The sequence below is a fragment of the Canis aureus genome, chromosome 28, assembly GCF_053574225.1.
Source record: "Canis aureus isolate CA01 chromosome 28, VMU_Caureus_v.1.0, whole genome shotgun sequence".
Classification (NCBI taxonomy): domain Eukaryota; kingdom Metazoa; phylum Chordata; class Mammalia; order Carnivora; family Canidae; genus Canis; species Canis aureus.
The window spans coordinates 18,503,026-18,530,702 of record NC_135638.1 but is presented as its reverse complement, the minus strand read 5'-3'; the positions used below and the strand labels follow the sequence as shown (position 1 = coordinate 18,530,702).

The 27,677-nt window shown below is 35.3% G+C and overlaps 1 protein-coding gene across 1 annotated transcript in view; it reads left to right on the top strand.

Annotated features, from left to right (window-relative positions):
* The window catches only part of CRISPLD1 (cysteine rich secretory protein LCCL domain containing 1), a 48,119-nt gene that overhangs the window by 11,111 nt on the left and 9,331 nt on the right, over nucleotides 1-27,677 (top strand). Inside the window, exons 3-12 of the mRNA XM_077876514.1 lie at nucleotides 16,638-16,756; nucleotides 17,111-17,243; nucleotides 18,427-18,542; nucleotides 19,253-19,353; nucleotides 21,657-21,797; nucleotides 21,974-22,034; nucleotides 22,144-22,210; nucleotides 22,419-22,549; nucleotides 24,255-24,298; nucleotides 24,392-24,464. Of these exons, the coding sequence (XP_077732640.1) occupies nucleotides 16,638-16,756; nucleotides 17,111-17,243; nucleotides 18,427-18,542; nucleotides 19,253-19,353; nucleotides 21,657-21,797; nucleotides 21,974-22,034; nucleotides 22,144-22,210; nucleotides 22,419-22,549; nucleotides 24,255-24,298; nucleotides 24,392-24,464 (986 nt within the window). The remainder of the gene's footprint in view (nucleotides 1-16,637; nucleotides 16,757-17,110; nucleotides 17,244-18,426; nucleotides 18,543-19,252; nucleotides 19,354-21,656; nucleotides 21,798-21,973; nucleotides 22,035-22,143; nucleotides 22,211-22,418; nucleotides 22,550-24,254; nucleotides 24,299-24,391; nucleotides 24,465-27,677) is intronic.

Here is a 27,677-nt window from a genome sequence, read left to right as displayed (position 1 = left end):
ACGAAAATGTACAAATTCAGGTGGTAATGAATTGTCTAGTGAAGGTATTACAATATGTCTAAGTAACTGTTTCCTTATTTTCCTGTATGTCTGTTGCATTCAAAATTTTAATAAGTTACAGAAAAGCTTTTAAAATTGATTAAACCAATTTGTTATTGATAACCTTGTGTTTTAGAAAGCATTTAATTCGGGGGATCCCTGGGTGGCTCAGCGGTTTGGCGCCTGCCTTTGGCCCAGGGCGCGATCCTGGAGTCCCAGGATCGAGTCCCACATCAGGCTCCCTGCACAGAGCCTGCTTCTCCCTCTGCCTGTGTCTCAGCCTCTCTCTCTCTCTCTCTCTCTCTCTCTCTCTCTGTCATAAATAAATAAATAAATTTTTTTTTTTTTTTAAAAAGAAAGCATTTAATTCGACAAATACTGATTGAGCATTTTTGTGCCAGGCACTGTTCTTGATGCTGGAGAATACATCAGTGTATAAAAAGTTCAACAACTTAATGAAAATAGGGAGAATGAATGATAGAGAAGGATAAAGGTGGAGCTAATCATGTTGGTGGACTTTGAGCTGGGGAAGACTTCCCTGCGTTGGTGGCTCTTGAGCTGAGAGCTCAGTTACAAGAAGGAGTCAGCTAAACAAAAGTCAGAAATCTAGGCAGAAGGAATACCAGACACAAAGTCTCTAAATCCAAAATTAAGTGGGGTTTTTCAGGGGTCACAAAGAAGGCTAGTATGACTGAATTTTATTCCACAATGGGTAAGGTGTTAGAAAATGAGGTAGCATGGGCCAGAAGTCCTTTTGGCTTATAGGTGAGGAAGTTTTTGAATTTTATGCTGAGTGAGATGGAAATCATTGGAGAATGCCTTGCAAGGAATTGCCCTGGTCAGTTTCCACTTCAAAAACTATTCCTCACCACATTATGGAGAGTGGTCTGAAGGATAGCTAAGGCTGAAAGCAGAGAGACAGTTAGGAAGCCCTTGCTATATTCTGGGTGTGATAGGATGGTGACTGGGACCAGGGTGATAGTGGTAAAGATGGCGAGAGGTGGGTGGTTTCAAGATATGATTCATGGCATTGTCAATGGTTTGGTTGATAGCTTTAATGTGAAGGATGAAGGAAAAGGAGAAGTCTGAAATGTTCATAGGTTTTACTTAAGCGTATTGGTGGATGGTAGAATTATTTTCTGAGAAGCAGACAGGAGTAGGTGACGATGAAATTGCAAGTTTCTTCCTGGTCAAGCTTCATTGTGATGCCAAATGTCATCTTTATTTGGATGTTAATGGTCAGTAGGGAGGTGGGACTGGAGATAAAATGTGGAAATTATGTAGATGTTATTCATTAACTGACTGAACAAAATCCTTCAAGGAGAAGATTTTATGGACAAATGCCAGTTGAATGCCTTGGATTGAGCCCTAAGGTCCTGGAATATGTAGAGGTTGAACAGAAAAGAGCAACTAATAAAGGAAGCTGAGAAAAAGTGGTCAGCAAGATTGGAGGAAAAGACAGTGTAGCCTGGTGTCCCAGAAAGCACAAGAGTTCATCAGGGTAGAAGTCAGTGTTTCAGTATTGCTGAGAGGCTGGGTAAAATGAAGAAAAGCCAACAATGTTCTTGCCAACATGGAGGTTGTGGGTGATCTCAGTAAGAGTAATTTCAGTGATGGGGTATGACTGGAAGTCTTACTCAAGTGGGAAGAAGAGAATGGAAGGTGAGGTAGTAGAGAAATTACCTCAAGTAACTCTTTAAGATGATGTTGCTGTGAAGATCAGAGAAGGGAAACTAGCTATTGGTAGAGGGGAATATGGGCTTTTTTCCATTTTTTTTAAAGAGTATATTTGTAGATTAATGAGAATGAATAAGTTGAGAAAATACTTGGCAATGGAAGGGAGAAAATATAACCACAAAGTCACCTCGTTTATTTAACAGGAAGCACTGAGACTGTAGGTTCAGAAGCTTATATACACGGTTTGGTGTATTTGATGAGGAAGAGAAAGAAGAGAATTTTCATATGGGTGCCTCTGTTTTTTTCCCAGTGAGATTATAAAGCGAGATCATCAGCAGAGATGGAGAAGGCAGGAATGATGAGTGTTGAGGATAGGACATTACAAAATGGTAATTTTGGACATATTGCATGAAGATCCATGTGGAGTCAAATGTTTGGGATGCTTTGAGATGTTTGCAGTTCATTTGGTTCATAATGCTTTAAGTTTAAAAACTGACAGATATAGATAGGTTTCCTATATAAGTATGTCAGAATGTTTCCAAAAAATGGGGACATTTAAAATAATGATTCCTGCTCTGACTTGCTGTAGGTCCCATCACTCTTTTCCAACCACTTTGTGTGATGTCACCTGCTTGACCTTTGAAGACATTTGACTAAGGCAGCTTCTGGATATGAGAAAGAGGTGATTAAAGACATGTTAGTGGAGTTTGAGTTTTAAAGTGTTCAGATACTACATAATCCTAATCAAATATAGATACAGACCAAATAGTATGTTTGGGGTTCAGATTGCAAACTGAATGCTAAATACAGATAGATATATGGGAATTCCAAAAATGAAATTATGGGACCAATTCAAATATGTGACTTGGAGTAGTGGGTTACTAGAACTTACCAAAGATAAGGAAGACATTTGAATGGTAAAATTCCCCATTGCCTAATATTTAAATCAGTCTAAATGGAGGAGAAGTGGAAAATGAAATCTTAAAATTAGCTAATGGGACAGTTCTGTGGGATGGTGACAAGAGAGGTGCAGTCAATGATAGGATAAATAAAGAGGGCATATGAGTGAGGAGGAAGAAAGTAGAATGTCAAATTGGGCTAGTACAGAGGTGCCACTGGATAGAAGGATAATGAGCTATTGAATAAGACCCAGGAATGAGCACAAGAGTTCCTGTTCGTAGACTTTACCACATATATTGTTGTACCTTAGACAATAGAAGGTAATCCTGCAAAGGGGGCAATCCAGTAAAGGTGCTGGGATTGAAACACAAAAATGCATCTTACATTTCCTCAAGACATGGCAGATCCGTATCTGAAAAACTGGATAATTGACTGTATATCATAAGATCAGCTGTTGTCCAGAGAAGAGAAACCAGAGCCCTAGAAGTACTGGGGGAGCTGTGGCTCTGGATTGAGCATCAGAACTGCTGCCTAGAAAGAGAAAGCAGAGAGGTCTGTTCACCAAGAAGTCTGTGAACACAGAAAACTAAACGAAAAGCATCACCATTTCACAGGAGCATCTATGCCATTATTCCATATGCTTTGGGTTTTTTTTTTTTTTTTTTTTTTTGATGCTGTACAGAGCTTGCTAAACCTGATCACCTTAGCACTGTGAGGCTGGCTTATAACCTCCTTGTTTTCTCTCTAATGACTTTCTTTCCTCTTCCTTAAGAATCTACTTTTGTCTAAACCCTTCCATATAGAGTTAGGTGCACTCCCACTCACTTCCCGGACTCCCATAGCATTTCGTATTTGCCTCTGCTTCTGATATTTGCATCCTGACTCTTTATCTAACCTTCCATTCCTTTATGTAAAGGGGCTGTGCTTTAGTAATTTTTGCATTTCCCTGGTGAGTGGCTGACAGATACTCCAAGCTCAATTCATGCTAGTTGGAAGGGGTAAAACTGACATGAATAAATGAAAAAATGATTAGATTTTCAACAACAGTTTTAAAATGGGTAGAATGTAAAGGAATTTGATTAATTCTGACGAGAAAATGTTCTTAAAATTGAAAAAACATTCCTTTTAATGAAGTATTATATTTAATGTTTTACTTTGTATTTTTAAGTGCAGTTGCATTTGGGTCAGATAAAGTCAGTCTTTAATAAGTATGACAGGTGGCTAAATTGGCACTGGATTTCAGTGACTTTGAGAGTTACATTGATTTATGGATAACTCTATCTCATGAAGTGAGGATGTTTAGACCCCTCAGCAAGTCCAGAGACTCTTTCAGGAGATATAGGGACCAGACTATGAAGACTTTTTCCAGATGGGACACCTGGGTGGCTCAGTTCTTTAGCGTCTGCCTTTGGCTCGGGCCATGATCCCGGGGTCCTGGGATCGAGTTCTGCATCAGACTCCCTGCAGGGAACCTGTTTCTCCCTCTGCCTTGTCTCTGCCTCTCTCTCTGTGTCTCTCATGAATAAATAAATAAAATCTTAAAAAAAGGCTTTTCCCAGAGAACTATTTGTAAGATGTAAATCATAATGTGGTTACAATTCATATATTTTAAAGTGCCTATAAACCTTAAAGAATTTCAGAATAAAGCCATAATCAGGAAGGGCTTCATAGAAGAGGTATGTTTTAAAATAGCATTTGAAAGATGTTATAGTTATTGTGTGGTGGGGGGTTTGAAGAGAGCATTTGGAGGATGAGAACCTTCTTAGCAAAGGGGTTGATACAAGAGTATGTGTACAGGTGATTTGAAGGCAAGGACATTGTAGCCACACTGTGTTAAAACTGATCCAAGCTTCTATTATGGAGATATCTGGGGATGTATTTTTTCTATGTATGATGAAAAGAACCTTGTTCAAATGTAAATGGAACAGATTGGAGCGGCATAACCCTACTCATCTTTCCATTCATATCTAAAAAGAAAGAAAAAGAAACATTTTCTTTGACATAATTTGGCAGCATTCATTTGGTTTTTGCAAGTGAAAGTTATGACAATGGATTTATAAACTTGAGGTTTGTGAACACTTTTAAAATTATTCCTGTATGTATTTTTGTGTATCATATATACCTAAACTTCAGAGGTAGCTGGGGGCTCCTGTGGAACTATCATCCTAGAAATTTAATAGGAACAAAGATCTTAGGTTTCAATGTTTATTGTTAATAGACTCAAAGCAAATCCGGGAATAACTTACTCTAAACTTTGTGTAATTAATATTGTGTTAAATTTGAATTGTAAGGGGATTACTTACTTTTTCATTGGGATTTTAGGTGACAATGATTATCTTGTTTTTCAGTCATTCAAAATACTGGATTTGAGTTTCTTCCTTAGTCACATGGATATCAGCAATGTTCCATTAAAAGGCTATGCAAATCATAGAAAATTTAGCAAGTTCTTAAAGGAATGAGGGAATAAGATAACATTTATTAAGATCTAATAGATATCGGCTAATACGTTAGGCAGTTTGCTAATATAAATTTTGTGAGATAGTCTAATTCTCAAATATTATTTTTTAGCAGGAAAAAAATGCCACAATAACAAGAGTTCACCAGAAAAAAAAATGAAGATCTATATGCAGAATTGTGGCTAGGCCTAAAGTGAGCCATAAGAGACAGGGGTCACCTAGGCTTGAATGGTGATGTCACAGCCTGGTCAGGACTATTGCCTGGAAGTAGGGCTGTATGACAGGACACTGTCACCATCACAGTGAGGCATAGAATTCCAAGGGAATGCATAGAGTTGGTGAGGGAGTAATACAGACTTAAATTCACCTCACACCCTCTGACTTACTGTTTGTGTCTCCCTTTAGCCAAATCCAATTGGAATCCAGAGGCTAAGAGAGCCTGAAGAGACTTACTATGTAGAATTCAGCCTTTCGGGACATAAAGAATGGTGCTTAGGGAAACAAATGAAGAATATTGTACACATATTCTTTCTCAGATTTTCAAAATAAGGACTTTTGAAAATCATATTTCTTAAAATCATCATCTTTGTCATTGTTCAGTTACTGAAGAAGAAAAAGCTAAAGGCATATTCCTGAAGGACACCTAAAAACCTGATTGCTGTGGTGGTTATTATTATTATTATTTTTTTAAAGTCTTTTTTTATTTTTTTTTCATTTATTTATGATAGTCACACACAGAGAGAGAGAGAGGCAGAGACATAGGCAGAGGGAGAAGCAGGCTCCATGCACCGGGAGCCTGACGTGGGATTCGATCCCGGGTCTCCAGGATCGCGCCCTGGGCCAAAGGCAGGCGCTAAACCGCTGCGCCACCCAGGGATCCCATGCTGTGGTTATTAAATTAGCGTTGAGTTTCCCAGCAGCCAAGGAAAACAGGGAACTGTGTACATAGCTCTTATTGACTGCTGGGAAACAAACCAACTTATCATTCTTGAGAGAGGAATTCTTAGTGAAGAGTTAACAAAATTCTCACTATAGGAACAATGAGCAACTTACTATAGCATATTCATGAAAACTATGTAAACGTATTCATTTAAATGTTTCTGGTATTAGTGTTTGGTTTAAATTAAAGTTATGGTGTTAAATTATAAGTCTCGGTTTCTATGTGTCTATCAGCTTTTTCTTTTACTAATCTGCCTATGAAGAAGTTTTTCATTTGCTAACCCATTTCTTACTTTCTGAGAAGTAGAGAAGCATCTCTAAGTACAATAAATAGAAGCAATTAATATTTACTTTCAAAACCCATTATGTTGAAATATTGAAATATAAAATATAAACTAATGCATAAGTAGATACTGTAGAGTGATTTGTTATGAGAGGTTATCTTTCCTATCATCTGTTTTTCTAGGCTTGACTTACTGATCAATCTTGCATCCATCTAAAATTTATGAGCTATAAATAACTAAAACACAGGTGTTATTTCTTGCAAATTGACCCAGTGCTATAAATGGAGACTTAGAGAACTGATAAATGGTACTTTCTCAGTTACTAAAGGGTTTCCTTAAATACTAAAGTCTCCTCAAACATGTAGAACATAGTCTTGAAGATTAACTACTTCAGTTTTAAATGACAACAAAAATAATGAAAGCATCATCACCTTGGATTAATCACAAAATTAAAACAAAGATATGACATGTACAAAAATAATCCAACAGGTCAGCTTTTCAGAGGTTTACCTTTTGTTTAGCATAGGTACATTATGAATACCCTTCCATCTGAGTTTATGTCACACATGTACGTTTGAAGCATAGAATTTAGGTCATATGTCTTTGTTCTAAGTTATTGCTCATTCCCAGGCCAGTTGTGGGACAAGAGATAATTGATGAGTACATACTGGCAATGTATTTTTATGCCATGTTTTATATTAGGTGCCATGAAAAGCACACAAAAAAGTGTGAGACACAGGTTTGTTTGTTTGTTTTGAATTCTAGTTTGGGAATTAAGACCCAAAACAATGGAGACAAATCAAGGGGAATATATAGTAACTGATAAATTACATGTTTAAGAAGGTTCAAAGAAGAGTGTGATAAATGGAATATTATAGTTGGAATGACTTTCAAAAGGAGAGAGATTGTGAATAGGACTTCGATGAAAGGATAAAGTTTAAGTAACTAAGTAGGAGAGCAGAAAAAGGACAGTTCCTTTTGGGGAAAATCTCTAATGGATTCAGTTGGCCAAGAAACTGGACTAGAACCTTGCTAGAACCTTGTAACTCTAAGTGTGGTTATTCAGTGTATGGTCCTAGGACCATATATATAGAAATACTATAGTTTAGATTTGTCTCCTAAACTACCAAATCAGAATCTGAATTTTTTAAAATTATTTTAGAGAGAGAGTGCACACACATGGCCCCGGGGATGAGGTGGGGGTGGGGAGGGGCAGAGAGAGAAGGAGAGAGAATCTTCAATGTGACTTCCTGCTGAGCAAGGAGCCTGATGATCCCAGGACCCTGAGATCATGACCTGAGCCAAAATCAAGAGTCAGCTTCTTAACTGACTGAATCACCCAGATGCCCTGAGAATCAACATTTTAAAAAAAGATCTTCTGGTGATTTATGGACTCTTGAAAATTTCAGAGTCAGTTGTTAAGGGTCCTGTTGAATAGGGGTGGTACATATGTGAGTCAGTTATGGCCAGACTGGTGTGGGCATTGGCAGTGAGATGAGATGAATCAATAGACATTTCTGTGTAAGACTTGTGTTCAGTTAATGGCTCTGCTGTCTCACAAGGACATTCTTCCATACACTATACTTTCAGTCTCCCTGTGTAATATTCAAACTGTGGATTTAATTGAAATCATCTTGTGTGTTTTTCCACACATTAAATTTCCATTTCAATAATATTTCAATTTTAAAGAAATGAAGAGGCAGTTCCTGAAATTACAGGTTGCTACTTTTTTAAGGTTTTAAGGCCTTGTTTTAAAGTGGGCTTTAAGTAAAATACTGGCACATCTGCCTCTTATCTCTGTAACTTCCAGGAAACCCTCAGAAGTGCAATGCCCGGAGGTAATGCAGCTTTCTCAGTATCTGGCCTGTGTGCATAGTAGCACAGGTGTTCCCTTTGAAATCTGAGCCTTGTGCATTTTCCCTGTCACTACAAAGTCTTTTCAGGACAGGTGAAGCACAGTAGTTAAACACCTGAGGTAGTTTTAGAGTTGTAAGGAATGCGTTGCTGCAGATTTCCATAGTGCTTTCTACACCGGAGGACTTTATCACACACACACACAAAACCATCATACATTCTTTGAACATAGATTGACTTGCTTATTTATTTATTTCACTGATGTCAGTTTCTTCATTGTAGTTCAGATAATGCCACCAACAGGGAGCAAAGAAGGTATAATGAGGCATTATGTTTGGAATTTGAATCTGAAATCTCGTGAAGTGTCAAATGTGTGACTCGCATAGAATAACAGATTCTTTTTTGAGGGTCAAGTTATTGCTGTCAAGAGGATCATGTTGACAATTTATCCTGTCAGATTTTTGGATTGCACTTTCTTATTCAAATAGGAGAACACAACAGTGATTTGGAGAGGGATTTATTTTTGACACCTGATGGATAATTTACAAACCTGTTTTTCCAGAGGTGATAGCACAGCAAGAATTATCTTTCATAGGTGGTATTTAGAAAGACCTAACTTCTTAGGGTTTGGTTTTCTCCAGCGACATCTACGTTCATGAGCTGGCTGAAAAATTCTTGTTCCCTTTAGCTGTGCAGACAAGTTGTATATATGTTACATGTATATTATATCTTGAAAATCCATAAAACTATATCAATTTTATAAAAATGTACTAGCTGACTAAAAAATACTGTGCTGTTTGGCTGTGCAGAAAAATTACATGTAGAAGTCAAAGGTTTTACCATTGTGTTTTCGGCATTAAACTGCAAGAAGCCTGGTTTTAACTTCTTACTGAGAATATATTCTTGTCATATTCAGTTACGTTTCAGTTTATCTGTTTTGGACAATATTAAAACTTTCTTAAATAGGGATAATTCAGAAATAATTGAGCTTTTCTCTAGATTCATAATTGGAAGATCTGAAACCTTTTCGGTTTTGCAATCTTGTAAGTCACAGTACAGCTTTTTTTTTTTTAAAAAAATTAAGTGTAGTTGGTATACAATGTTATATTAGTTTCAGGTTCACAACAGATTTGACAATTCTATATATTCTAATTTTACAATTCTATATGATACACAGTGCTCACTACCATAACTATAGTTACCATCTGTTATACATAATGTTATATAGTTTTATTTACTGCATTTTCTATGCTGTATTTTTCATCTGCTTATTTATAACTGGCCATTTGTGTCTCTTAATCCCTTTCAACTATTTTGCCAATTTATCCAACCTTATCCTCTCTGGTAACTACCAGTTTGTTCTCTGCACTTATGAGTCTGTTTCTGTTTCTGTTTGTTTGTTTAGATTCCACATATAAATAAAATCATATGGTATTTTTCTTTACTTGACTGAATTATTTTACTTAGCGTAACATCCTCTAGGGGTTCATCCATGTTATTGCAAATGGCAAGATCTCATTCTTTTTTGTGGCTGAGTAATAGTCTGTTGTATTCTAATAACATAACTTCTTTATCTATTCATTTATTGATAGACATTTGGGTTGCTTCCATACCTTATTTTTGTAAATAATGCTACAGCGAACATAGGGGTAGATATATCTTTTTGAATTCATGTTTTTGTTTTCTTTGGTTAGATACCCAGTAGTGGAATTACTGGATTCTATGGTATTTTTATTTTTATTTTTTGGAGGGGAACTTACTGTTTTTCACAGTGGTTGCACCAGTTTGTATTCCCACCAACAGTGCAGGAGGGTTCCTTTCTTTCCACATCCTCTCTAACACTTGTTATTTCTTTCTATTTTTTTTTTAATGCTAACCATTCTGACTGGTGTGAGCGATATCTCATTATTGTTTCGATATGCATTTCCTGATTAGTGGTGCTGAGCATCTTTTCAAGTTTCTGTTGCTCATCTGCATGTCTTCTTTGGAAAAATGTCTATTCAAATCCTCTGCCCACTTTTTTTTTATCTGCCCACTTTTTAATCACAAAATAGCTTTTGCTTCTTAGAAATGCCTTTAATTGTCATAAGAAAGATTATTTTAGAGTTTGCAAGTATTTATCCATTTCTATAAGCAATAAAGAGCACTCTATAAGAAACTATAAGTGCAAAATAATAGAATTTTAAAGCTGAAAGAATTTGAAAAGACTTATTCTAGCTTTTTATTATTTCAGATAAGGAAACAGAAACCAAACTTGACATAATCAAGAGACAAATTTGAAAGTACATAAATTAAGAAAGAAAACTCTTCCAGAGTGTATCATGTATTTTATTTTTTAAAAAAGATTTTAGAGAAAGCACAAGCAGGGGGAGTGGCAGGCAGAGGGAGAGGGAGAATCAGGCTCCCTGCTCAGCGAGGAGGGACCCTGGGATCATGGTCTGAGCTGATGGAAGATGCTTAACCAACTGAGCCATTCAGGTGCCCTGTGTATTTATTTGAATTACCCATTGAAGTACTTTGAACAAATAAAAGGTTATTTTTACTGTCTATACAAGAAAACGAGAGGAAAATTTATGACTAATGACCTTACTTGCTTGTGTCCAGAAGACGTAGCACTAGGGAAAGGGTATTTTCAATACCATTGAAAGCTAGCATACTATTATTATTTCTGTCAGCCGTTGATTGCTCAGGACTGAGGTAGGCTTGGAGATGTAAGGGTAGTTTTCTGAATTAGGTATGTAGATATATATGTTCCAAAACAAGAATGTGAAATTCCTTTTGTCAAAATTTATTGCAAATGCTAAGATAATTTTTTAAAATAATTTCATCATGCTATTTCAAGTTTTCAGTGGTAGAAGTAGACCAGAGTTTCTAGCCTAGACCAGACTTCCAACATAATTGCCTTTTTCAAACCACTGTGTTTTTATAATATTGTTACTTTGCCATAAAGCAATGCAGATTTAAAAAGTCTATATTAAATTGCAAATCATATTATGGACTAATGTTTGTCATTTAATTAGGCTACCTAATAGTATGATAATCAAAGATCAATTTTGTCTATTGCATTTATCCCTGTTGGAAATCCACTAAAACTATATAAATTTTGCAAAAAGTATAATGTATTAGAAGGTATAATGTATTGTTTCTATATTATTTAGATATTCTTTCCATTTGTTAGCTAATGCAACACTAATTATATTTTCCAGTTGTTTTGGAAAAAAAATTATCTTTACTATTTAAAGGCATTTTTCTCAGCATGTCTTTGAAAAGACCTATTATAGCTTTGTCCACTTAGGTAGAATTTTGTAAAATGGTAGAAAATCTTACAATCCTATTTCTCTCTACTGAGAAAGAGATTTTACAGTTATGAAATTATGTGAGTTTCTAGTTAATAATTTCTTTGTGCATTTAAAGGTGTCAGACCATTTAAGGCTGGTCTATTTAAAATGTCTTTAATCATTTATATATTTTCTTTGTTGGTGAATCTAACTCTATGAAACTACTTTACTTTAGTGTCACCTAGGGTATTCTCTTTGGTAGACTAATTATCATGATACAGATCCCAGCCGGGACATGGATTTTCAAATTTTATTAATCTAGAAAGAGTTATAAATTTATTGTGGTCAAGAAGATACATATGAAAATACTTAAGCAATTTTAAGAGAGAACTATTCTCAGTAACAAAGAGAAGGAAAAGGTAATATTCACTAATGACAATTTTTGGCTAATGTACAGTGATACAACTTACTGGTAACCTACCAATATTAATTCTGTTAAAAACTACATATTTGAATGATTTCCAGCTGTCCTCACTGTGGATTATTATTATTAGAGCAGGATTGCAGGTATTATGATAGGAATATGAATTGTATATGTCCACTCATGTTTCACAGGAGGATAGCAGTCCTGGTTTTCTGTACGTGTTTAGATAGCTACATACTTTCTGATTTCTACCAGTTTAATATTTTATTACCAAAATTACTTTATTTCTAGGTTTACTTTTGAAAGTCCTTTGTTAACATTTAGGATTCCTCAGATAGGCACACAAATACACAGAAGAAATGATAAAACCTTCATGTTGAACTGGCTTTAAAAATATCATTGGAGACAAAGAATTTAGTAGTTTTCTAAATGTTTCTTTTAGTAATAAAAATTCATTGAACACTTGACTGTGGTCTAAGGAGGAACAGCTTACAGATGTAATTGGAAAATAGAGTGGTTTTCATTTCTACACACCTCAAGTACCCATTTTATAAAGAAATGGTAATTTTAAGTGTGGTTTGGCTTTAAATTAGTGCTGGGTGAATAGTTCATAGAGAAAAAAAAGTCTGTCAAGCCATCTTGATTTTATTTACAAACTTGAACTTAAATAGAAACGTGTAGAGACTAACTTACATTTAAATGGGATGGGTATGACCCTGAGAGACTCTTAACTCTGGGAAACAAACAAAGGGTTGCAGAAGGGGAGGTGAGTAGGAGGATGGGGTAACTGGGTGATGGGCACTGAGGAGGGCACTTGATGGGATGAGCACTGGGTGTTATATGATATATTGGCAAATTGAACTTAAATAAAAACAAATGTAAAAAAAAGAAAAACCACAAAAAAATAAATGGGATGAGTTATGAATTATTGGTGCCCTTAAAACATGTAATATAACATTAGGGCATGAAAATACAGTGTTTTCATAATAATGTTTCCTCCAGGACAGCTGTATTTTCATTAAGTTTTTTAAAGAGTCTTCTTGATTTGTATTATTGAATTTACCTAAACACCTGTGCTTGATTATATTCTTTAAATAGATAATTACTTTACAAACTGTCACTAATTAATATTTGTTAAATATTAGTAGTAAATTTTAGTTGCATGCTCCTCTACTTCAGTTCTTATATTAAAATAATGTGTCCTTATTTTAACATTATATTATAGTTCATTTGATAATGATTCCCCCTCATATTTTTAGTGCATTACATAGAAAAATTGCCATGGCTTAAAAAACAGCTTATCCATAGTACATACTCAGTAATTGAATATTTTAGTCCTTGAAGGGACCTGAGTTATCTTCTGTTACTCACTTTGCAAATAAGAAAACTTAGCCTAAAGCATTTGAATGATGTGCTTTAGATTTTATTTCAATGTCTGTACAAAGATATGTACACAAACTTTTGCAATATAATGTATTTGTGAACTGGGAGCTGGTTGTTTATCCTCTACAAAAAGCATCCATCTTCAATGTCTTCAGAAAAACTAACATCTGAGATTGTAGAATCATGTATAAAACAAGAGTAGATTGGCCTTGAATAAGGGTCTTAATGATGTGAGAGAGCTGGGCTCTTGTCTCATGGAGTTGAAGAATGAACCTTGTGGACAAAGAGTGAGTAAAGTGATAAAAATTTTATTAAGTGAGGATATAGAGAAAGCTCTTGGAAGTGAGAGGGGTCCCGGCAAGGTTGCCACTGAGGGTAACCACTTTTAATGACAGTCTTTTATTGAGAACTGACTAGGAAGCTTGTGGCCTTGAGATTCTTGTGCAGTCTTGGTTTGAGCGAGAACTATTGATAACATCCTTAATGACTTATTTCTTTGTGGTCTGGTGAATTTCTGTGATTATTTTGCAGCTGTCAAAGAAAGATATTCCTTAATATCCAGGGCCAAGTCCTCTAGACTATTCCCTTATCTCTGGTTTTTATATCTCAGCATCCTTGGGATTTCTGTGAACCTGATTCCGTAGCCCCCCCTCCCCTCCCGTCTGTCTTTCCCTGTCTAGCCCTGCTTGTCCCTTAATCACTATGGTCTCTTTTACCAGCTCAGATGGGTGGTTCATACTCTGAGTCTCTCACATGTTAGTTTGCAGTGACCTGGACTTGCAAACTGCTAGACCTCATGCATGGGCTAGGAAAACCCAAACCACCAAAACCCCTCTTGCATTTTTTAGGCTCTGTGTGATCTCTCTACAGTATTTTGCCAGCTACCCCTTCAGGGTAGCTAGACTCAATTTCTTGGCTCAGGTCTGTCAAGATATGTGTGGATGGGCAGAGGGAGAGAGAGAGCAAAACCCAAGCTGACTCCACGCTAAACATGGAGCCCAGGGCTGGGTCTCACAACCATGAGATGAGAACCCTGAGATCAGGACCCTGACCAAGAATCCGATGTTTAAATCACTGTGCTACTCAGGTGCCCCAAGATGTGTGTCTTAAAAGATAATGAACTGACTGTAGAGAGGCTGTATTTCCTAACCTAGCCTGAGAAGTCTTGTAGTGTCCTTCTGTGTATTAGAAGGGAGTTACCATCCAGCTCAAATTGAAGGGAGGGGAAGGGAATTTAGCTCCACCTTTGTGGAAAAGAGTGTTTTAAAATCACCACACCATTTTTTTTTCTTTTTTTTTTTTGTGCTGCTTTTTCCCTAGTGTGCCTTCCTTTGGCCTACAGTCATGATTAGGTTTCTTCCACACTTTAAAAAAATCAAAGCAAACAAATTCTCCTTAGAACCTGGCATGTTACTTTTTTTTTTTAGCTTCTGGACATCTCTCTCTCTCTCTCTCTTTTTTTTTTTCCTTTCCTTTCTGAAGCATTAACAAAGTAATGCATACTTGTCTTCTCTTCTTTCTCCTTCCAGCCAAGTATGTGCCCATGTGCTCTGATTTTTCTCCTAAGCATTGATCTGAAATCATGAATTAGCCCTTAGCAGCTCTTGTCTTTCTGGACTTCTCTGTGGCATTTGATCTTGTTGCCCACTCTACTCCTAGAATCCTTGTCCCATTACTTCTATAATTGAACTCTCTTACAGTTTTCCTTTCACCTTTCTGATCCCAATTTCCTTGGTTTATTTTACTAATTCATTGTTTTTTTCTCCCTTTCCAAGGTTAATAATCCCAGAATTTTCTTTTCATTTCTCTTTTTATTCTATATCATCTTCCTGAAGAAAGTCATCTCTAGATGAATAACTTCAAAATTCATATCTTCACAGATTTCTTTCCCCAGAACCCCAGTCATATCTTTCCACTCTCTCCTTGGCATACATGCTGTATGTATAACACACATCTCATGTGGCACCCAAAAAATTGACATCAAAATACATTAAACACATTTCCATGGCAACAATCTATTTCTTTTCCTGTATTTTCTTTCTCCTAATTTGGTAACCTTCATCATCTTCATCTTTTTCTTTTTTTTTTTCCCCCCCCTCACCACCTACCTTCAGTCATCCATCAACTTCTAGGAATTTAAATTCTGAAACATGATTTCAGTTTGTCTGCATTTCTCCAGTCTCATTGCTATCACCTTAGGTTGGGTCCTCATGTTCCAGTTTCCTATCCCCTAACATGCCCAGAGTTCTGTTATTGTGCCAAGACTGAACCTAGCTCTACCTATGTTTTTACAACCACTATGCTGCCTGTTTTCTAAATAAAAAATTGAACATTAAACCGAGGACATTCAAAATAATTTCAGTAATAATTTTGTAATTTTAAATATTTCTTTGTAAATTATTTTAAAAGTAAAAATTAATCACCCTCATTGAATGTTATATATAATAATCCATATATGTTTTATAGGAATCAAATTCATTAATCATTCATATACTCAATAAGTATTTATTAATCATCTTGTCTATATGATAGACACAAAGCACAAAAAATAGGCCAAAGATACTGGAGTGAATTAAATGACTGCCTCCAAGAAACTCATAGTCTTATGAAAGAGATGGACATGTAGACGAATACTAACATTGCATTCTAATAGCTGCTAAATGAAGAAGTATTACAAAGTTTTAAGAGCCCCAAGGAGCTGGGATCCCTGGGTGGTGCAGCGGTTTAGCGCCTGCCTTTGGCTCAGGGCGTGATCCTGGAGACCCGGGATCAAATCCCACGTCGGGCTCCTGGTGCATGGAGCCTGCTTCTCCCTCTGCCTATGTCTCTGCCTCACTTTCTCTCTCTCTCTGTGTGTGTGTGACTATCATAAATAAATAAAAATTAAAAAAAAAAAGAGCCCCAAGGAGGGAGAAACCTGCATCTGAAAGTATACAAGGTATCTAGAGTGTATTATGTAAAGCTGGGTTATGAGGAAAGAATAGGGGTCTGACAAATAATTGGGAGAAGGATGTTTTAAGACAAGAAACAATGCCAGCAAGAGCAAGAAATGGCATGTTTTATAAGGAACAATGGGACCAAGGAGATCTTGGACTTTATGTATATGGGAATTTATTGAATGTGCTTAGAGCAATCACCTAGATGTATTTGTGCTCACTTAGGTAGTCTAAATACCTTGGGGCAGATTGGAGGGAAAAGAGATGGCAGCAAAGAGACTAGTTAGGAGACTAGCGCAAAAAAATCTAGGTGAGAGATATTGAGAACGCACACTAAGATGTTGACTTTGCAAAGCAGTAGGAAGGGAAGAAACTAACTGAAACATACAATATTTTGAAGAAATGTCCAGACTCTACATATACTTTATATGTTTGTATCTGTACGTTGTTTTTGTTTTAAACTATAGACTTGGGATGTAGAACTGGAAAGATCTGCAGAATCCTGGGCTGAAACTTGTTTATGGGAACATGGACCTGCAAATTTGCTTCCGTCAATTGGACAGAATTTGGGAGCACACTGGGGAAGGTAGCGTAAAATGTAACTTTTTTTTTTGATTAACATAAAGGCTTGAAATGCTTATTAATTCAGCACTGAAAATTTTCTAAAATTTCTTTTAGAGCCTAAGGAAAAAAAATAATCACAATATACAAATAATACAAATAATTTTTAAAAATGTCATAGCAGAATGACCAGCAATATTTTAGACTTACTTTTGTTTAAATCATTGACATATTAGTAATGTAATGGGCATAAGTATTTAACATGTATAACTTACAGAAGACTATCTCTCTACCAAACTTCATCAATCTATTTTGCAATATTTGGTTTTACATTTTTTCCAACTTTACTTACTCTCAGTGGTTATTGTCTTTCAAATAGATACAGGCCCCCAACATTTCATGTACAAGCATGGTATGATGAAGTAAGAGACTTTAGCTACCCGTATGAACATGAATGCAACCCATATTGTCCATTCAGATGTTCCGGTCCTGTGTGTACTCATTATACACAGGTATGTTTTGGGTATATTATACTTCATTTTTCTAAGTGTTTTATGCTGCTAAACTTGTGTCTAATGTAATCTGGTATGATTATTTAAAAAACATAAATATTGATTTATGTGGAATAGACTTATCGATTTCTATAAATAATAAAAGTAGTTACTAGGAAAAGTCCAAACATCAATTTAAAAAAGACAGTATTTCAGTGATTTTCTGTGTGAAACATTTTTAATCTGGCCCCAGGAAATGCGCATGGGGAGAAGTTTACCATCTTCAACGTTAGGTATCATTATTTTTTATTTTCCAAAAAAATAAAAATATAGTTTTATTTACCATGACACTCAATATTTACATATGTGCAGCATTTATGTACATTTATTTATTTTTATTAAGTGTCTACTTTTGGTATTTGGATTAGTTGTAAACCTCTAAGTCAAACAACTGAGGCTAAATTCAACTAGATAAATCCCACCACAGATCTGAGTTACTAGAATTTCTATAGCTGATTATTAGTGAATATAAAGCAAATTGTTCCGTCTTTGCCTGTGACAAGAGTAAGATTAGCACTGAATTCCCTAATAAGCAGTCATGCGATTAAAATATACATTGTATAAGAAGTTTGAGCCTCTACATTTTTATTCCAGTACAGTTTAAGATGAGAAATTCTATTCTTTGTTAGGTAAGCCTCTTCATAGAAACAGGAACACAGCAATTTAGGTTTGTGAGGATGTAACTTTTGAACTATTTACTAAACACATATTTTGAAGATACTTACCTTTAACAGATAGACAGGGTTATTTACCTGTAGTGCTCTTTTTTTTTTAAGATTTTATTTATTTATTCACGAGAGACAGAGAGAGAGAGAGAGAGAGAGAGAAAGAGAGGCAGAGACAAGGCAGAGGGAGAAGCATGCTCCATGCAGGGAGCCTGATGTGGGACTTGATCCCCTGTCTCTAGGATCACACCCTGGGCTGAAGGCAGCGCTAAACCGCTGAGCCACCGGGGCTGCCCTGTAGTACTCTTTAAATTGAATCACTTCCCAAAGTTTCAGGAAAAATATTCTTTTGACATTGCCTTGTTACATCATGAATGATAAAGGTTCATTTCTCAAGTTGAGTTTTATACATTTCTCTCTGAGATATATTGTCTTATTTTGTCTCAGCCTACTTTTTCTGAAAATTTCTCTTAATGTAGGTGGTGTGGGCAACAAGTAGCAGAATAGGCTGTGCCATTAATTTGTGTCATAACATGAACATCTGGGGGCAGATATGGCCCAAAGCTGTCTATTTGGTGTGCAATTATTCCCCAAAGTAAGTAGACAAAACATTACTTTTATATGTAAATTTTGCCTGACCACATGAAGTAACTTTATATTTTCAATTTTTTCTCATTTTCATTGTGAATTATTGAGTAAAATGTATTGTTTTAACTCTGTTTACTTAATATGGCAACAATTATGGTTGCCCGATGCATAAAATCAGTGCTTAAAGGAATATAAAGATTGAAAATATGATCTTTGTGAAGACAGGAATTATATTTTTATGTCTTCAGTATTACTCATTACATTATTATATTACATAAATATTTTTAATACTTTGGATTTATAAGAGATAAAAAATGACAGATTAACTGAGAAATGTATTTTCACCTTTGTAAAGAACATTGAATGATTATGTTGAAAATATTACACCTGTACTTAGGGTCAAATCTAAGTCTCAGATCTCTTCATTAAAACAAATGGAATAGGGATGAATATTTCATAACAGAGCTTAGCATTCTGTAAAAGTTTAAATTTGTAATTTTTAACAGTATACATAGCATTTTACTTTGAATATTTTCAAAAGAATGAGGCAGCAGTTCATATATAAACCTAGTAACTGAAGGGACTCTGTGATGGAAGATATAAATGTCTTAAATCTATACATCAAAATCATTACTTAGAATATAGTAATATTTTACAGTGTCTTCTAAATGATTCTATATTAGACTACCTCTTAATAGAATGGATCATCTTTTTAAGGGGGAACTGGTGGGGCCATGCTCCCTATAAACATGGACGTCCGTGTTCTGCTTGCCCACCCAGTTTTGGAGGTGGCTGTCGAGAAAATCTGTGCTATAAAGGTATGTGCCGTTGTGTCATAATATCCGTGTGATTTATGTTTTAATCCAGCATTTGTACTTAAAAGGCAAAAAGCACATTTAATTATTACATGAGGGCACTTGAATGGCTCAGCAGTTGAGCATCTCCCTTTGGCTCAGGTCGGGATCCTAGGGTCCTGCGATGGAGTTCTGCATCAGGCTCCCCGCAGGGAGACTGCTTCTCCCTCTGCCTGTATCTCTGCCTCTCTCTCTGTGTGTCTCTCATGAATAAATAAAATCCTTAAAAAAACAGCAAATTATTATTATTATTATTATGTGTAAAGTTCCCAGAACTCTATTTGAAATATTTTGAAGCCATTTCAAATATTTTCAAAATAAAATATTAGGAAGTCTGTCATTCCTAATATGTTCTTAAAGTTTCATCATTCTATCAGATAACCACTTCTTTTTTTTATTTTTTATTTTTTCAGATAACCACTTCTAATTCTACTTTGAAATTACCCCAGAGTGACAAATACATTTACATTTTTAAAAAATTTTACTTATTTATTAGAGAGAGAGAGAGAGAGGGAGAGGCAGAGACACAGGCAGAGGGAGAAGCAGACTCCATGCAGGGAGCCTGACGTGGGACTCGATCCCAGCACTCCAGGATCATGCCCTGAGCAGAAAAGCAGGCACTAAACCTCTGAGCCACCCAGGGATCCCCAAATACATTTACATTTTTAAAAAACACCTTAGTATGTTATTGACTAGAGTTATTTTTATAAGTGTCTTCAATTTGAAGGATTTAGCAGTCTAATACAGTTTGGTTTTAGCACTTCAAGAGTTTTTGCCAAAATACCTATCCATGAATCTTACTAAATCATGCTCAGTGAATTATACTGATTCTGTGTTCCTTACTACAGAATACATAATTTCTCATGCCAAAGTAACAAATTAAAAAGCTATAGTAGTATTGTAAAACTGTTGTTATACGTGAAAAAAAAAAAACTGTTGTAAAAGCAGTGCTCCGAAATGTATTTGACATGCCAAAATGTACATATAAATATGGTATCCTGTTTACAGCACACGAAGAGAAAACTTATATGACAAAGCTTTGTGATAATCCTGTCTTGTTGGGCATCCAGGTGAACATTTCTATTCCCTTGTACTTTTTTCTTAATGACGACCAAATGGAGATTAAAGTAGACTGTTTTAGAAAATATGAATTAGGGACGCCTGGATGGCTCGGTGGTTGAGCCTTTGGCTCGGCTCATGATCCCGGGGTTCTGGGATCGAGTCCCACACTGGGCTTCCTGCAGGGAGCCTGCTGCTACTCTGCCTATGTCTCTGCCTCTCTGTGTCTCTAATGAATAAATAAATAAAATCTTAAAAAAAATAAATTAATGCAACTTTTTTTTTAGTATTCATAAAGAGATGTCTTTTTTCCTTGACAACCAAATACTCATTAGTATAATGAGCTGATGAGAGGTAACAATTTATTTCACTCTGTTACATGAGCCATTTTTCATTCGTGGAAGCATTTTTCATTGTGTGCGTGTTTTTCCGTCTTCTATATCCCTAAACTTCCAGCCTACTTGCCCCTTCACCAACAAACCCCTATTTTACTTAAAATTGACTCTCCTCTGAATTCATACTTCCCTTTTCTATGTTCTGAGTTCTTGGACATCCATGAAAATAACATACCTTTCCAAAGTATTTCACTGTTAAAGCCTTGATATAAGTCAACCTGGAAAAAAATTAAATTCTCCATTGTTAAGTATAAATTTTTGCACATTAAGTTTTCTTCTAAAAGGGAAAAACTTTCCATGGAAACTGACATTGTAGTAAATTAAAAGGGCAAGCCTTCTTTAGGCTGAATTTCCTTTGGGGAGAATTTTAAACGTGACCCTTTTGAAAATTTTAAATGTGAACCTCTTAACAAAATGATTTCATTTGGGAAACTGCATTCAAATACACTAAGCACATAAATAGTTCATTAGATCACTGCGTAGACTAAATGGTACCATTATGAAAGGCAATCACTGATACCACTTTCAAATATAAAGCGAGTTTAGAAATGACTCCATTTAATGTTAGCCCATAGAAGCATAAATGATTCAAGAGTTCAAAACCTTATCCATGTATTTCATGTATTCCAATGCAGTAGACCACCTAAAGTCAACACCAGTGTCAAAAACTATGAATTTTTCTAGTTTTAAATGTTACACAGCCATAGACTGTGTATATCACTATCATTTGTATATGATTAGGTATATCATTATTTGATAATTTGTGCACATTTCAGATGAGTTCACAGTTCTTAAATCCTTTCTCTCTAACAGAAGGCTCAGACAGATACTACCCTCCTCGAGAAGAAGAAACAAATGAAATTGAACGGCAACAGTCCCAAGTCCGTGACACCCACGTTCGGACAAGAGCAGACGATAGTAACAGAAATGAAGTCATAAGCACACAGCAAATGTGTAAGGCCTCTGCAGTATTTACACAAAATTTAAAGTTGACATAGATGGCATATGCAACTGTATTTTATTAATTGGGACAGTTTTAGGATGGCAAAAGCTTGACATTAGACTCTCTGTGATGAACAGTAACAGCTTTTACATTATCTAAATTATTTTGGTATTTTTCTCTTTTTCAGCCCAGATTGTTTCTTGTGAAGTAAGATTAAGAGATCAGTGCAAAGGAACAACCTGCAATAGGTAATGTTTGTTATTGATTCTCAAAATTACCTGACAAAACATAAGAGAGACTTTCATTTTACACTGACATTCAGAGAAACTAAATTTTGTTCCAACTTCTTTCATTTAGATATGAATGCCCTGCTGGCTGTTTGGATAGTAAAGCTAAAGTTATTGGCAGTGTACATTATGAAATGGTAAGTACGATAAATACAATGATCCTGGAATAGGATCTTTTTTTATAATATTTGATTTTTTAAATGCAAAAATAACAATTTATATAAGTATAGATATTTTGCTCAGATATGTTCATTTAATTTAAAGTCATGTAAATAGTAATTAGTTGTGTCCTATGCAGAACTCTTAACATCTTAATATCCTTCTCTTCCTTTTTTTCTCTCCAAGCAATCCAGCATCTGTAGAGCTGCAATTCATTATGGTATAATAGACAATGATGGTGGTTGGGTAGATATCACTAGACAAGGAAGAAAACATTATTTCATCAAATCCAACAGAAATGGTGTTCAAACAATTGGGTAAGTACCCAAATGACCTGTTGGATGAGATGATTTTAAATTGTAATAATGAGTTGGCAAATTCTTTCAGAGCCAAGCATAGAAGAATTTATAGAGAAGTTGGTCATTGTCAAGGCTCATTTGAGCTCTGTAATTTCCAGACAAAAAGGAGCCAAAGTATGTAAATTTAGAGTTGAACAGTTTTACTGATAAAGAACATGTTAAAGCTCCACATTTTGTGGAGTTTCATTAAGAATGTACAAGTTACAGTTTTTCCTGATGTGAAGCAACAGATTATTCAGCTGTGAAAGAAAATACTCCAGAGAAGGCTCATTGATTTGCATATTTTCCTTGCCCTTCTTATGGAAAATGGTTTATTTTATGCAACAGTAACTTTGTTAATGAGATAGATTAATAGGTAGAAGAGCATTCTGAAAAGTTCTCTAATATGTCATATACATGTACCCTTGTCCATCTCAATGTAATTTAACTCAACATAAAAGCATTAACTTTTGAAATGTTTCTTGTATTAAATATATGAAACATATTTTAGAAGACTACATATTTTGATATATACTCTATAGAAATTAGAACAATGTGGCCTTTTGAAATAGCTTTGTAGTGTTTTTCTTCTATGTAAAAAAACAAACTTTGAGCCTCATATGGAATGGCTTAAGATATATGACATAGTTTATTTTAAGTATAGAATTGCATGAAACTCCACAAGTAGAGGATTCACAATGATAAGAAAGAATTTATTAAAAACCTTTACAGATTTGGTGGAATGACATTCAATGTATACAATTTTGTTCAAAGGCTTTATGTGTGGTTTTAGTCATTAGCGATTACTTTAAGTGAAACTTTATAGAAGCATTTATTGATTAGCTTAGTGATTCAGCAGGCATTTATTAATTGCCTTCAACAAATAATTAAAGTTATTAGCTTTAGTAAACCAAACACTGGGTGTTGGATTAAGGAATATTTATCCTATTTACTGTTTTTGTGTGAACTTAGTTTTTTATTGTATTTATAACAGAAACTGTTGAAATGTGAAGAGTGTGTCATTAGAATACTATCACAAATAAGCCTTAGTAATAGATATTTTTCTGAAAATCTGGGTATAAATAAACCAATTAAAATTTGGATATATAATAGCTTACCTGTTCTTCTATCCCTGCTTTTTAATGATGCACAATGCATATAATGGGGAGTTCATTCATTGTAGATATTTTACAAGATACTTGGGGGAACAAAAATGTGAATAAAACACGCTCCTTTAAGGTACTGATGATTCAGTAGTCTTTTCACAATACTACCTTGTATTTACTATTGTGAGAGATTAAATAATTTAGTTCTATGGTGACAGAATTTGTATGTTTAGAGTTCTAATTTTAACTTTAAAAATTTTAATTAAAACAAGTATGTAGATATAAATCTGTGTGGTTTTTATGCTGTTATTTATACATTTTGAGATTGATCATGAGAAGAGACCATTCTCCAATATCAAGAATGATTAATTTGGTTGGCATTGATTTGGTTCCTACTTGAAGATAATATCAACTTAGTTTAAAATAGATGATGCAATCTTATACTGCTGCTTATTTATATATTTAAGTAAGAATGCTCCAGGAGAAACAAAGTATTCATAGACCTAAATAATACCAAAAGTTACGTTGATGATGATTCATTTAAAAAATGATTGACATCTTTATATTTTTATCTTCAGCAAATATCAGTCTGCTAATTCCTTCACAGTCTCTAAAGTAACAGGTTAGCACTTTTTTAAATCTTATTTTCTTAAGACCATGTTGCATGTTATTGTTACCAAAGATTTGCTTACTGTTTCCTGTTTCAACTCTTTAGTCCAGGCTATCACTTGTGAAACAACTGTGGAACAGCTCTGTCCGTTTCATAAGCCTGCTTCACATTGTCCAAGGTAATGTTTTCTAAATTTTCTCATTCTTCTTGACCAGTGAATATACATTGATGGGGCTCTTACTCTGTGATACCTGTTTTTGCCTGGAGTTCGGCTGTCTGCAGATACGAAAGGTGTTTAGTCTTGAGCTGGGAAGCAGAAGGGAGCAGTTGTTCATCACAAACTTCTGCACTCTAGGCACTTCAAGTCTGCTTTCTGCAAATACCAGAGTGCTTTTGGCTCTCTCATACTACCAGGGCTGTGGGTATACTCTGTATGTTCACCTGTGCCATGAAGACTTGTTTTGGTCTGCTCAGGCTGCTCTTACAAGATATCACAGACTGGGTGGTATAAAAAATAGAAATTTATCTTTACCTAACTCTGGAAGATGGAAGACTAAGATCAAGGTGTTGGCAGGTTTGGTTTCTTCCAAAGCCTCTCTCCTTGTTGCAGATGGCTGCCTTGTCCTCTGTGTTCTCACAAGGCAGGGGAGTTAGGGATGGAGAGAAAGAGAGACAAAGACAGAGAAGGAGAGAGAAGACTCTCCTTTCCTGGAATCTCATTTAACCTTAATTAACTCCATAAGGGCCCATTTCCAAATACAGTCACATTGGGACTTGGGCTTCAGCATATGAATTTGGAGGGACACCAACATTTGGTCTATCACAAGTCATTACTACAACACCTACAATGATGTAACATATTTTTAAGCATTGCCATCCAGTTCCTAAATTGGATAAATTTAAGTGTGATTGGTAAGTCAAAAAGCCCATCTTCCTCCTTTCTTTTATTTTTGTTTTGTTTACTATCTTTTTGAAAATTATAATAGAGTTTATCTACTATACAATAGTGGAAAAGTACTTCATTTATCTTGACCTCACAAAGGTGAAAATTGTTAGAAGTATTATGACCATAAGTCATAACCATACATAGGAAAGACGAAATATGTCTTTTCATATCCAGTCTTATTTCTATCCACACTTCCTCCATTAATGCCAAGAAAGCACATGATAATTCCAAGAACTAGTAATGAGATTTAGAGATAGAATTGTAATTGATAAACTGTAATTACTAAAAATTGAGGGAACTCACTTTTTGTGGAAAAGTTTATTTTGGAACAGCTTCATCACTTAGCTTTTTAAAGATAAAGCAGTGTTTTGCTTAAAGAATGAGATTGGTTGTTCATAAGGTAATAAAAGACTTGATGATATAAAAAGTAGTTACTACTTACAAGTAGGTGAAGCTGGTAAATTCTACCATTAAGATATGAAAAAAACCCAAAATATTTTAGAATCATCCATTTATAAATATTTATTAAATACCTGCTATATGCAGTGTGCTACTAGGCCATATCTCTGCCATGTGAACAGGCTTATGAGGACCAAATAGTAAGTAAAATCTCAGTAGAGCATCACAGCATAAAGCTTCCTTCTAGTAAATGCTCAGTAAATGGTTATTTTAATATCTGTGGAAAAATTTATGGCAATATTGTTCCAAAAGAAATAAAAATCACTGATGTAAATATTGATAAATGTTTCGTATTTCTTTGGTTTCTCCAGGAAGGGAAATATTTCCCCAAGAGAGAAATTTTTAAAGCTAAATTTAGTCGTGGTGCCTAGGTGGGCAGTTGGTTTAGCATCCAACTCTTGATTTCCACTCAGGTCATGATCTCAGGGTAGTGGGATTGAGCCCCATGCTCAGCATAGAGTCTGCTCTGGATTCTCTCTCTCTCTCTCTCTCTCTCCGTCCCTTTGCCCCTCCCCTTGTGTGTGGGTACTCATAAATAAATAAATAAATAAATAAATAAATGCGATCTTAAAAAAAATAAACTTACCTCATACTGTTATCCACACAACAAATTGGTAGAAGTATGAATTATACATAATTTTGACCTTATAGTAGTCTGGAAAGTCTCCCTCCTGTTTTCTTTTAAAGTCTAGTAAAACCAAGGGTTGTCTTTTCTTATATAAAATTTTTAACAGTTTCATAAATTATGCATGCTATCATGGTATTATTTATATAACAGTTTATAACTTTTAGGGAACCATCTGGTTGGTACATCTGTTTCAGAATTTCATGTAACTTAAATAAGTTGGGACATAAATCTTGGAGAAAATGCCAAGAGCAAATACATGAAAGGAAATTAGCTCAAGACAAGGATGAAGAAACAATATTTACCTGTACAGTTGTGTCCTTGAGAGATTCCCTAGCAGGCAAAGAGCGCCGAATAAGCAATCTCTATTATTTAATACCATAACCTTCTAAATATCATATGTTTTGTGTGTGTTACTAGAAATCTTTTTTTTTTTTCCTTGCCTGGGGATGGGGGCACAGAGAGGAAGGGCAGAAATCATATCCTGATTTACATATATTTATAAAGAACTCTATCTTTGAAACTTATTGAGTGTTCAAGATGTAAAAGCAGGTATCATTAAAATGTATCAAAATTTTTAATCAATACTTATAACAATTGAGTTGTGTATAAAGGAACGTGTACCAGGTCACTATCTGCATTCTCAGAAGTACATAATGTGCTAAAACCAGGGAGTAGAACACAAGCAAGTAAAAATCTCCTTCGGTCTTTGACCTGAACTTGCCTAAGTGGAAGCTAACTCAGTTTGGAGCTACTGACCTTTGCCTCTCACAAACTAAGTGCTAAGTATAGTCAAGGTAGAGCTTGCACAGTGTGATCCTAAAGGCAGAGCAGATGATTTTATGACTACAGGATGGATAGTGAATGCCCAGCTGTTCTCAAACACCTGGAGGAAACATTGCAGTCAACGGGGACAACATTCCTCCTATAGAAATCCCCATAGCATCTTTTATAAAAGTCAGCTCTTTAAGGTTATAAAAACTCAGACTCATTTATTATTTATATTTAAATGGTTCTAGTTTAGTTGTTATAAGAAACGTGTATATGCTAAAGTGTACAATGTTATATAAATTTTAGAAATAAGAAATGTAGCTATTTCTTTTTTTATTTTAAATATTTTATTTATCTGAGAGAGAGAGAGAGAAAGAAAGAGAGAAAACATGAGCGTGGGGTGGGGAAGGGTGGCAGAGGGAGAGCTGAGAAGCATACTACTCCTGGAGCATGGAGTCCAATATGGGGCTTGATCCCAGGACCCTGGGATCATGACCTGAGCTGAAGACAGACAGTTAACCAACTGAGCCACGCAAGGGTCCCAAAATGCAGCTATTTCTTAAGAGCTATCTTAAGAAGGAATAGCTTCA